Source organism: Stylophora pistillata, chromosome 3, assembly GCF_964205215.1.
Source record: "Stylophora pistillata chromosome 3, jaStyPist1.2, whole genome shotgun sequence".
In the NCBI taxonomy this organism is placed as follows: Eukaryota; Metazoa; Cnidaria; class Anthozoa; order Scleractinia; family Pocilloporidae; genus Stylophora; species Stylophora pistillata.
This window is the reverse complement of record NC_142521.1, coordinates 23,670,408-23,682,616: the sequence shown is the minus strand read 5'-3', so window position 1 is coordinate 23,682,616 and position 12,209 is coordinate 23,670,408. Positions and strand designations below refer to the sequence as shown.

The 12,209-nt window shown below is 39.1% G+C and overlaps 2 protein-coding genes across 2 annotated transcripts; one reads left to right on the top strand and one right to left on the bottom strand.

The window, feature by feature from the left end:
* Positions 1-3,434: 3,434 nt before the first annotated feature.
* LOC148735130 (uncharacterized) lies at positions 3,435-5,756 on the top strand. The gene is made up of 2 exons (XM_088754869.1): positions 3,435-3,862; positions 3,977-5,756. The coding sequence occupies exons 1-2, from the start codon at positions 3,494-3,496 to the stop codon at positions 5,450-5,452; spliced, it is 1,845 nt and encodes a 614-aa protein (XP_088610995.1). The 5' UTR covers positions 3,435-3,493; the 3' UTR covers positions 5,453-5,756.
* LOC148735129 (uncharacterized) lies at positions 5,449-7,799 on the bottom strand. Its single transcript, XM_088754870.1, has 3 exons — positions 7,455-7,799; positions 7,081-7,335; positions 5,449-6,909 (listed from the first exon to the last, which is right to left on the bottom strand). Exons 1-3 carry the CDS (start codon positions 7,681-7,683, stop codon positions 5,834-5,836), a joined length of 1,560 nt encoding a protein of 519 aa, XP_088610996.1. The 5' UTR covers positions 7,684-7,799; the 3' UTR covers positions 5,449-5,833.
* Between the last annotated feature and the right edge of the window lie 4,410 nt (positions 7,800-12,209).

The window sequence follows — 12,209 nt, the reverse complement described above, 5'->3', positions numbered from 1 at the left end:
TTTCATTAGGGATTCCTTGAAGCGACAAAGCTTCCTTGGGCTTGAATGAATCCATTTTACTCCTGGTACCATGTAATGTTTGACTCAGTACGCACACAGTGCCATGCTCAACTCTTTATTACGCAACAACACCCCAGCCCACGTGCAACGTTATGTATGCTAATTATGCCAGCTTAAACATGACACACCCAAAGGATGCACAGGTAACCTGAGGATTTTAGGAACTAAAAGAAACGCCAGCAACATTTCCCGTGGTGGCCTAATAGATTCAGTCACGATTTTGTTTATGTAACGAAGTGGAATTGAGTTCTGAAGTTTGTAGGTTGGTTGTCTTTTCCAAGGTAAGTTAAATGAAATTAACTCTAAGGAAGCATTTCACATGAATATTTTTAGCATTTTGTGTACTAGTACACGAGGAACGATCACAAAACTTTCCAGAAGGGCCAGGACATTTGGGAAATTATTTAATCTACACTAGAAGCTATTGGGAGCTTGATTTGGTTTGAATGTATGACTACTAATTTAGTACAAAACGTACAGGTAAAGTAACACCATGCTGAGCGTTGGTTTGTATTGTCCATTTCGGCGCAAAGTTGTATTCTCAGTTGGTTGAGAGCAAATCGTTTACTATAATTATTGTATTTGGGTTTTGTGGGACTGTATATCAAATAAAGAACAGAAAAGAATTCAGCTGATGAGGTAGGTGGATATGGGGTTGTAAATTAAAGAATTTAGGGAAAAAGGGTAGGTGCCTAACAAGATCAGAACACAAGCAATATTTTAATGAATCATACGCTGAGTAGTACTCTGTAGTAACATTACTTTAACATTGCTAATAATTTTTAACCCACTAAGATTTACAACTGACCTAGTTTTATTTAACAGAAAGTTCAATATAGTAGATAGTGTCAGATATCATTTAAACACAACAGAGTTCAATGTACAGGCAAGCGCATGATGGTATCATATAATTTAAAGTACCAGAATCTTTCAATTTTTCTTATTGTTATTTCATGTCAGTATGTTTCCCAAATCCAAGCTATGTGGAGACACGAAATGAATAGGTGAACTTGACATTATCATGTAAATGGTCAACTTGACATGCTATCAAAATCTGTTCTTCAGCTGAAATCTCACTCAGGAATGGAATTTTGTTAGCGTTTATCAACATACCTAAAAATATCCAAGCTTTTGTTTATTTTGATCAGCTACTTTGGGTATCGATCAGCACAACCTAATTTGTGTAAATCTAACTGGCTTCAAGTGTGGTTTATTGTTGCTGAGCCTACCAGTAGTTAAAATTTGTACTTGCAGTTATTACCTTTACATTAATGCTACATGAAAAAGACTCCTGGCTGTTTTCAGCCAATCAAGAGTGTAATTTTTCATATATATGAGTATTGTGATGAGTTAACCACAACCAAACAAGTAAATAAGCGAAAAAGAATTGTAGTCTACCAAATAAAGGCCTTATACAAATGTATTGCTACTTGTTTAAATATCAATGCTTATCTGAATCATTATGGGGTTCCTGGGATCAATGTCTTTTAAAATCTTAGTAATATCAGCTACCACTTCTTCACATCTTTTGAACACATACATGATTTACACTTTCCTCTAAGCACTAGGCTACTCCCAATGCCATATTTTTATTTCCCAATTGCCTGTCGTGGTATGGAAAAGCCATCTCCAGCTAGAAAACCCACAATAATAGATTCTAGTCGAAGATTCAAATGCGTTTCTTATGTTGACTCTAGAAACACGCGTGATTTACACTGCTTTCGACTTTGGTCCTGATCGGCGTCTTAGTTGTCAGCCCTAGCGCAGTCTATTTCGAGTTACTTGCCTTGCTATGCATCACTACCTCTATCTGGGCACCAGAACAGTTACGGGTTCCTAGATGGAACGCGGATGGCAAGGGATGGTAAAAGATGGAAGCAGATTTTTCAAAAACTATGCAGAGTTGCGATCAGCGATCGCACATTCAAAATTCAAATTCCTTTGTTATTCTTCTTGATACGTAGCAAAGCGATCTATGCAGTTTGAAAATTCCACACCCTAACAGGTAAAAGCCAAACAAAAGCGGGTTGCAAATGTTCTGTTAGCGCTGATGCAATACCTTTTTAATAATTAATTTAAACCTTCTACAGCGCTTAGTTCATTACAAGTATGTGATCTAATGCGATTTACAATGAGTTAAAAAATATCTAAAAGAAACCGCGCGGAATGTGATAGTCAAATTACAAAAATGAAAACAAAAGGTATGCAAAAAGGATACCACTACCTGAGCTGGAAATGCCATGACAGTTTCCTAAATCCATGCTAGGTTGTGATCAGCGATCGCACTGCATTCAATGCAAATTCAAATGCGTTTCTTTACCTCTAGAAACACGCGTGATTTACACTGCTCTCGACGATGGTCCTAATCATCTTGTTAGCACGAACGCAATATATTTCGAATCACTTGTATTGCTTGGCAAAACCATCTCCAGAGGGTAGTTTGTTCGGGTTCCAAGAAGGAATTTGCGAACGAGGATGGCAATGAAAGGTAAAAGATTGAAGCGGATTTTTTCAAAAAACCGTGCAAAGCTGTGATCAGCGATCGCACCATTGAAACTCAATCTAATCTTGATAGGTAGGGAAGCGATGTGTGCAATTTGAAAATTCACACAATAGCCAAACAATAGCGGCTTTCAAAGATGTCGGGGTGTCTTTGTTTGTTAGAGACATATGCAAATCACATTTACAATATCCATCGTTGTTCAAGGCGAACGAAAACAAAGTCACCGGCAATGGTTCCCTATCGCTAACATCTCAGTAAAATACGCAGGAAACTAAAATGATCCCACGTCTCTTTCATTTCGTCTCTCTGAATTGAGTTGCGTTTCATTTGTTGGAATGGTTAGGGGTCTAAATGCGGGATGGGAGCGATTAACGCAGATTTCAAGATAGCCATCTCGAACTCGAGTGACTGCATGCATTAATTAAGCATGTATCGTCACTAATGTTCCTAAGGGTCAGTTCAAACCAAACCTCAGCGGATTTCAAAGCGTTCGAATCCCGTACAGGCCTGATTTTTTTCAAGTCTGATTTTCGCTATTGCATAAATAGCGCTATCTACTGCGAAGGATCGTGCATCATACGTATTTAATAACCGCAGTTCAAAATATATGAACTTCATATATATTCATTGTATCTGATTTATCATCATGGGTTTATTACGAATGAACTTAACGGCCTGCTCCCAGTTGGCTTGTTAGCTCAATTGGTAGAGCGCTGCACTAGTATCGTAGAGGTCAGTGGTTCGAATCCCGTACAGGCCTTTTTTTTTTTTTTTTCAGGTCTGACTTTCGCTATTGCATAAATAGCGCTATCTACTGCAGTTCAAAATATATGAACTTCATATATATTCATTGTATCTGTTTTATCATCACGGGTTTATTCTTCATTTGCAACCACGTGACAAAAATACGTTACGTCATCGAAGTCGGCCATGTTGGACGATATGCAAATCATAAATTTACAAGCGAACATGGCGTCTTCAAGTGATACATTGGTTTTTTCGGAATATTTTTATACTTTAGATGGTCCTACTAGGGAAAGGTACAAGCAAAAAGCTAACTTAGTGGGTTTTGACCCTTTTGATTTAAGAAAAAGTGATTTGAGCGAAGATTTAGGGCTAATTCCTGGCGTCGAATACCCTGATATAGTGAACTATTTGATCCTTCAAACATCGTGGGCAACCAATTCTGAGATGAAGGCTTACAAGTCTTTGGATGCCTTTAATTTCTTCATTTCTGGATGGGTGAATACACTGATGATGAAGGAAGTTACTGAAACTACAGTTGTCGTATTAACAAGGGTAAGTTAAAGTTTGACTAAGTTATTCTATAGCTTCGGTTGTACAACAACAAATTACTGGTAGTTTATTATTGTAGGTACGTATGTTAAAAATACTGCTTCTAATTATTTTCAGGTAAATCACTCTCAAAGAGCGAGTGAAAAGCCATTAAAAGCCTGGATATTGGCAGAATACTCAGGAAAGGTTATTACAGCACATTGTGACTGTATGTCTGGAAAAAGTGAGTGCTGTTCTCACGTTGCTGCTATATTGTTTGCTTCAGAAGCTGCGTGTCGAATGCATTCATCAACAACCTGCACCCAAACCAAAAGTCAATGGCTGATGCCAGGTTATGTTAAAGAAATACCTTATGCAGCTATAGAGGAAATCGATTTCACCTCAGCAAAGAAAAAACACTCACAACTCCTTGAAGACAAAAAAGTACCAACAGCTCTACGAAACAGTGACGAAGTAGTTGAAAGACCACTAACCATAACGAGTTATGAAGAACAGTTGAACTTTTTTCAAAAGATTTCATTGTCCGACAGCAAGCCTGCCATCTTATCTCTAATATCCCCATACAATACCAAGTATATCCCTAAAGAAGCAGCTTTACCCCAACCATTGACCCACCTCTATGATGCAAATGCTACAGAACTAAACTATGATGAACTTCTTAGTAAGTGCATAGACATAAGCTTACAGATTTCAATAACAGATGAAGAAATAAAGGCTATTGAGGAGGGTACTAGAGAGCAGGCATCAACTAATGTATGGTACAAGCAGAGGGCAGGAAGGATAACAGCCTCAAACTTTATATCTGCATGCCACACAAACATCAGCAGGCCCTCCCCAAGCCTTATTAAGAGAATTTGCTACCCAGAGTCTACTAAGTTTAGTAGTGCAGCAACAGCATGGGGCTGTAAAAATGAGACCAATGCCCGTAAGGCCTATTTAGAAAAAACGAACAGATGCCATGATGACTTTAGTATTTGTGATAGTGGACTGCAAATAAATAAGCAGTGGCCTCATATTGGAGCATCACCAGATGGATTGGTCAATTGCAAATGCTGTGGGGCAGGTGTTTGTGAAATTAAATGTCCGTACAGTGCTAAAGATCTCAGCCCAACTGATCCACATGTAATAAGTGACAAACACTATTGTCTGCAGAATGACAGTGATAGCATCTATCTTAATAGAACACATGCATATTACTACCAAGTACAATGCCAAATGTTCATTTGCAATGTGGAATATTGTGATTTCATCGTATGGACACCACATGGACTTTATGTTGAAAGGATAATGCCAGATGTGGAGTTTTGGAGTGCTTCTGTTGCCAAGGTAACAGAATTCTTTAAAATAGGTATTCTACCTGAGATTGTTGGAAAGCTTTATACCCGTCCCTCACTACCCTCAACACTCGTAGCACCTAGTCCCGATGATGATAGCGCAGAGTGGTGCATCTGCCAGCGATATATTGAAGACAGCACTCTAGTTGGATGCGATAATGATGATTGTAAAGTTAAATGGTTTCACCTTCAGTGTCTAAGACTAAAGAATCCCCCAAAAGGTAGATGGCTGTGTATGGACTGTCAAAAATTGGACTAGATGCAATAGTCATATATTTTTCGTACCAAATTAAGGCAGAGAATTACAAGTACAAAACAGTGTTTACTATGTTCATGATATCACTAGTAATAGAAAGAAGTCATTCAATCCATACCCATTTACGTCAATTGGAATATTGAGTACTGCACTGTATGTTCTGCCACATATAATAATAGAAAATTGACAGGGTGCTCACACCTAAGTACTAAATTGTGTTTACTAAATGGTGTTTAGTGATTTGCAAAGTTATAACCAATTTGTTTACATTGTTAAATCATGAAATAAACTGTTTATTTCACTGCTATATTGTTGTTAAAATATTGCTTTCTATTTACTGATATTTTTGAAAGGACTAGACCAACTATGTATTAAATACTTTGACTACTCAAAAGGCACAATTGAATCTGACAAGTTAGTCAGGGCACAGCATAATTTTGCAATTCTATCAATGGATGCTTGCTTGCCACTTTTTGCTTTCAACAAGGTAATTGGCAGAATACTTTGTAAAATTGTATATTTACGCCGGGCAAGTCCGATCACTCTTTCCACATGTATCCGGACATTTGCTATTTTCCTGGTAGTTTCCACTTCAATGGCTGACAACTGTTTCTTTCCTCTGGTAAATGCTGGTATATGCAGTTTGGCTTGCTGTAAGGCAACACTATCTGCGATATCAAAACCTCTGTCTGCAAGCACAATGTCACCAGGAAGTAATTTCCTCAAGATTCCACAATTTTCTGTCAGGTATTTATCACTTACTCGACCACCCCATGCTTTAGATATAAATGATATAGAGCCTTGGGGAGTAATACCTATTAAAAATTTTACAGTGTTGTGGTGTTTATAATTTGACCATGTCATTGCTCGAGCAATCAAGCTAGATGGTCTTTCAATAAACACCTCAAAACAATCAATAATCACTGACACCTTGTTCCCGAAGTTTTTTTGAAAGACTGATGGCATTGTGGCTCTAAGTTGATCTCTGTCAGGCCAATGTATAAGAAAACCAAGACGGTCAGACAACACTTCACTCCAACGATCAAAAATGCGCCCTGCAGTGGAAGAGGCTATCTGAAATCTATAAGCCAGATCTTGTAGTGGGACATTAAGCCTTACTCTTATAAGAACAAGCAACAGCTCTTGAAATGGTGTCAATGCATTAGTACTCGTTGACTTGATATATGGTAGAACTAAATGATATACTTGAATTAACATAAAAAAGTTTGGAAGACCAGTGTAAAATTGGGTTTTCTCGTTGTTATTTTGAAATGTTTCCATGTTAAGCTGAGCATCAAGGAGCTTTTGCTTGAGCTCAGAAAGCTCACACTGTAGGTTGCGAGTGTACTCGTCTTTATTGTGTAGGTCAATAATTGTCTCTGTGGTCTGCACAGATGCTTCTAGTGTAGCAACATCAAACTGACATCCCTTGTCTAAATCAGAGTCTTGACTAACATACTCTGTAATATTAAATAAGAAATGTTAGAATAAGAATTCATATACAGAAAATATTGACATCCAGTTATATACCCACTCCAACAAGCTATAGAAAAATGGTTTTTAAGAACAAATTCTACTGGAAATATTAATAGTGAACCATATTAATAACACATGACTTTAAATATAAATACCTTGGAGTGGAATATCATGAAAGTAGTTGTCAAAGTCGTGAGAGCTCGCTGAACTTGTGTCAGTTGACTCAGTTGTCACCTCAGACTTCTTCTTAGCCCGCTTGTTCTTGACCGGTTGGATCGATATTTTTGCCCTTTTCTCAGCTCTTGATCCTCGGGATGCGGCAGCAGCAGGGTCCTTTATGTTTGAATGTCCCATATTTACTGTAGGAGCCCAATCCACATTATTTTTATCGTAAAGATCCGATGGCTTTCCTAAACAAACACATGTGATTTGATGTTTACAGTGTTTCGCGCGAAATATTTTACCCGAGCTTTTTGTTACTTTAATAGCTAAACAAAGCCCAGAACTTCTACAGGAATATCTGACTTACCTGAAACAAAATGTGCGCTACAAACTCGGGTTGTTTCGGCTTTTTTCTCGGTCAGATCTTTGTCAGATCGGTGAATATTCTTGAACCATCGTTTCCTTCTTTCAGTGCTTAATCGTTCTGTTTCTTCACCATTATGACTTATAATTTTCGGAATTCGAAAAAAACTGTATTTTCCTTTGTCGCGAACATTGTTGTGGCCACAACCAACTACAGCACATAGAGTTGGCATGGCAAACTTAGATAACTTACATATTCACTACTGTGACCGTGCCCTAAAACACGCTTACATATCGTCCAACATGGCCGACTTCCGGTTTTCTTAATTATGCGTGACGTAACGTGCAAATGAAGAATAGACCCTTCCACGGTTTTATCGGCCATATTGGTTGGGGGTCAAACAAAGCCGCGTTGCGTAGCAACGAGCCATAGAATCTTTTATGATAAGAAGACACGCATCGCTCCCGTCGATTAAATTTTCGCTTTGTTCAGGAACAAAAATTAATATTCATCGCTGAAAAAGAGAAGACATCAATAAAGGCGAGTGACTTTTTCTCCTCTCGGCGAAAAACCTTTTATTCTCTGCGTTTTATGGGAACATTGAGATCGTTTTTCTTTGGACGTGACCTCTCGGCCGACACATTGCCAGAAGGTCAGAGTACAGCTTTTCCGAATGACTTTTTGTATTTAAGTAACTTAATTGTGCAGAGGAAAAGTTGAAATAAATGTGTTTACGTGCTCCTTAATCCTTTTCGTCCAGACAGGCTAACATACTCTTGAAAAACCAATAACTCGGCAAAGAGAAATCCTTGGTTTAATGGGTTTTGGAGATAGGTGTTCTGTCGGCGGCTGTAACAACGATAGAGGAGATCCGAAAAAATGGGTCATCCACTCACATGTACAGAAGTTATCGTTCCACAAGCCCAAGCAATCATTAATTGAAGCATGGTCTCGACAGGTTCAGAAGGGAAGAAAATATTTCTCAATAGGAAAGTCAAGGGAGAGTGTTAATTGTCGTCTGCTCCAATCATTTTCGAGACGGGAAGCCTTCAGTAAGCAATCCAATACCTACTCTTTTTTTGACTCCTTTTGAGCATTCAAATACTAAGTCACCCAAAAGGCGGCGATTATCAACATCGGTTGATAATAGTGATATCATCACTGCAAGTGACGAATTGATGAAAAGTGGAGACGATTCCCCAGGGTTAAAACTGTGTACAGCCTCTGCACAAATAACCAGAGATGCTGATGTTCGACTCTATACTGGCATGCAAAATACAGATGCTTTCAGAACCTTATTTGAGTACTTACTCCCACCATAAATCCTAAAATTTAAAACTACACAATATCGATGGCTAAAAAACATATTCTAATTTCTCAACCGAAAGAAGTGCTTTTTAAAATGCCATTCTCGCACCATGGCGGCCACGAGGTCACCTTCAAACAACATATCAATCTGCCCATAAAACGCAGTGATGAAAAGGTACTTCGCCAAAAATTCGGCTCTTACTTTCAGTAACGCCTAATCTATGTTGCCAATAGATTTGGAGACGAAAATAAGTGATTTTCCCTTTTTACAAAAGAATATATTACGTATGATGTGCGATCCTCGCAGTAGATAGCGCTATTTATGCTGTTACGTGCACGAATGACCAACAAATGTCCGCTAACAAAGCATATATGAAAATAGACTCCCGAGTACGACATATGGCACGCAACAAAAATGTAACAACAAGCAGTTACCCATTTTAACTATTATTTAATTAGTTTTACACTGTCTAATTTACTTAGGTTAACGATTAAGTTAAGCAGTTCATAAAGCAGGCTTACAATCCTTCATGCCGTGTAAGCGTTCGTCGTCTTGATCAACTTCCAATTCCAACATCCGCCGACTGAAGACCACAGCGCTTGACTTTCTTGATTATCGCATTCTTTCCTTGTACACAAATTCTTCCGGAGGACTCCATAGTAAACTCTGTATTCTCTATCTTCTTCCTCTCTCGACTATCGTCTTTTTCATCTCTTTCTTCTCTCCGGATATCGCAAGGTCAAAAGGTCATAGCCTCGTCACAACATAGCTTCCACAACTTCAGTCAGCAAGCCACGAGGGTAAGCCCTCGGGCAAATCTCCTTTGTACTTCTCACAAGCCAGCTTTTATACATTTACTTTAGTTATCTAGAATGTTCTATTTCTATTTATAGTGTATTACAAGTTGTACTATTTTTGGAAACTGCTGAGTCACATGAAAGAAGTTTCTGGAATATCACAGATTACAGATAATTCTAGAAAAGTCTGGGATTGCGTGACAGATTCAGTAAAAATAATTCGATCCTCGTAACAATGCAATAGCGAAAGTCAGACCTGAAAAAAAAAAAAAATCAGGCCTGTACGGGACTCGAACCATTGACCTCTGCGATACTAGTGCAGCGCTCTACCAATTGAGCTAACTAGCCAGGGAGCAGGCCGTTAAGTTGATTCGTAATAAACCCGTGAAAGTGATAAATGAGATGCAATGAATATATGAAGTTCATATATTTTGAACTGCGGTATTAGATACGTATGATGTGCGATCCTCGCAGTAGATAGCGCTATTTATGCAATAGCGAAAATCAGACCTGAAAAGAAAAAAATCAGGCCTGTACGGGACTCGAACCACTGACCTCTGCGATACGAACCACTGACCTCTCATCGCAGAGGTCAGTGGTTCGAGTCCCGTACAGGCCTGATTTTTTTTTTCAGGTCTGATTTTCGCTATTGCATAAATAGCGCTATCTACTGCGAGGATCGCACATCATACGTATCTAATACCGCAGTTTAAAATATATGAACTTCATATATTCATTGCATCTCATTTATCACTTTCACGGGTTTAAACAACAACAAACATATGAAACATATGTGTGAACTGCGGTTATGAGACGTATATGAGCACGATCCTTCGCAGTAAAGCACTATTTGAGCAATAGTGAAAATCAGACCCGAAAAAAATTTCAGGCCTGTACGGGATTCGAACCACTGACCTCTGCGCTGCACTAGTATCGCAGAGGTCAGTGGTTCGAATCCCGTACAGGCCTGAAATTTTTTTCAGGTCTGATTTTCACTATTGCTCAAATAGTGCTTTACTGCGAAGGATCGTGCTCATATACGTTTCACGGGTTTATTACGAATCCACTTAACGGCCTGCTCCAGTTGGCTTGTTAGCTCAATTGGTAGAGCGCTGCACTAGTATCGCAGAGGTTAGTGTTTCGAGTCCCGTACAGGCCTGATTTTTTTTTTCAGGTCTGACTTTCGCTATTGCATAAATAGCGCTATCTACTGCGAGGATCGCACATCATACGTATCTAATACCGCAGTTCAAAATATATGAACTTCATATATTCATTGCATCTCAAAAGAATATATTGCTTGTTGCTACGCATCGAGGTTTTGTTTGACCCCCAAACAATATGGCGGTAAAAACCGTGGAAGGGTCTATTACGAATCAACTTAACGACCTGCTCCCAGTTGGCTTGTTTGCTCAATTGGTAGAGCGCTGCACTAGTATCGCAGAGGTCAGTGGTTCGAATCCCGTACAGGCCTGATTTTTTTTTTCAGGTCTGATTTCGCTATTGCATAAATAGCGCTATCTACTGCGAAGGATCGTGCATCATACGTATTTAATACCGCAGTTCAAAACATATGAACTTCATATATATTCATTGTATTTGATTTATCATCACGGGTTTATTTCGAATCAACTTAACGACCTGCTCCCAGTTGGCTTGTTAGCTCAATTGGTAGAGCGCTGCACTAGTATCGCAGAGGTCAGTGGTTCGAATCCCGTACAGGCCTGATTTTTTTCAGGTCTGACTTTCGCTATTGCATAAATAGCGCTATCTACTGCGAAGGATCGTGCATCATACGTAAAGCGTTCTCTCTTAGTTTCTCTTTTTTTTCCCCGACCAAAGGGGGCGAGCGGGCCATTAGAGAGGAAAACGTTTCATTTAAATCTCGATTTTTTTTTGGTCGATAACAGAATTAGAAAGGCGAGCGCTTTTGTGGCTTCTTGTTAATAGGAGTCACGACTGTTTTTCAAGGTTGAGTTGCTTTTGATTGATGTAACTGGTTAGGGATCTAAATACAGGATGTAAGCGATTAAGGCATGGGTCACACTTGGCAAAGTTTGGTGCAAATGTGGTCACTTTAATTGGTGTAAAAATCTGTCATTGGGGCACATTGCCTAATGTGACCCTAACCTTTCCAGTTCGCAAAACTTTGAAAACCGGCCAAAAGATCAAAGACGCCGTAGTGCTTGGGTGGGGCAGGCGGATTTCGAAAAACTCGGGCTAAACAATAGCTATCACAGCGGTAACTGTCATCGCTTGTCAGTAAACAGCAAACGACTCGACTGGTCGCGGAACTGATGGTGCTCTAAGTAATCCTCGCTGACGTCAACTTCTCGCTCTCATCATAGCGGCAGTCAAAACAGTTAAACAGGCGTTAACCCATCTTTCATAGATCATACGAAAGACAAAAAAGTGCTCGTGATTTAACTTTTTAAGAAGAATAAGCATCACCGTGATCGTTATTAACAATGCTTCAACGGGACGCATTTTTTTAACGTCTGTTTTCTTTTTTCAGCTCACTGCTCTCTCCCCATAACACGTCGATAAACGTGTGTCTGATTTATCAAAGTGTCATCACTGACATTTTTTTCACCTAGTGCGACCCTGGTAGTTGAAACCAAAAGTTTGCCTTCCGGTTACGGTTTCAAATAT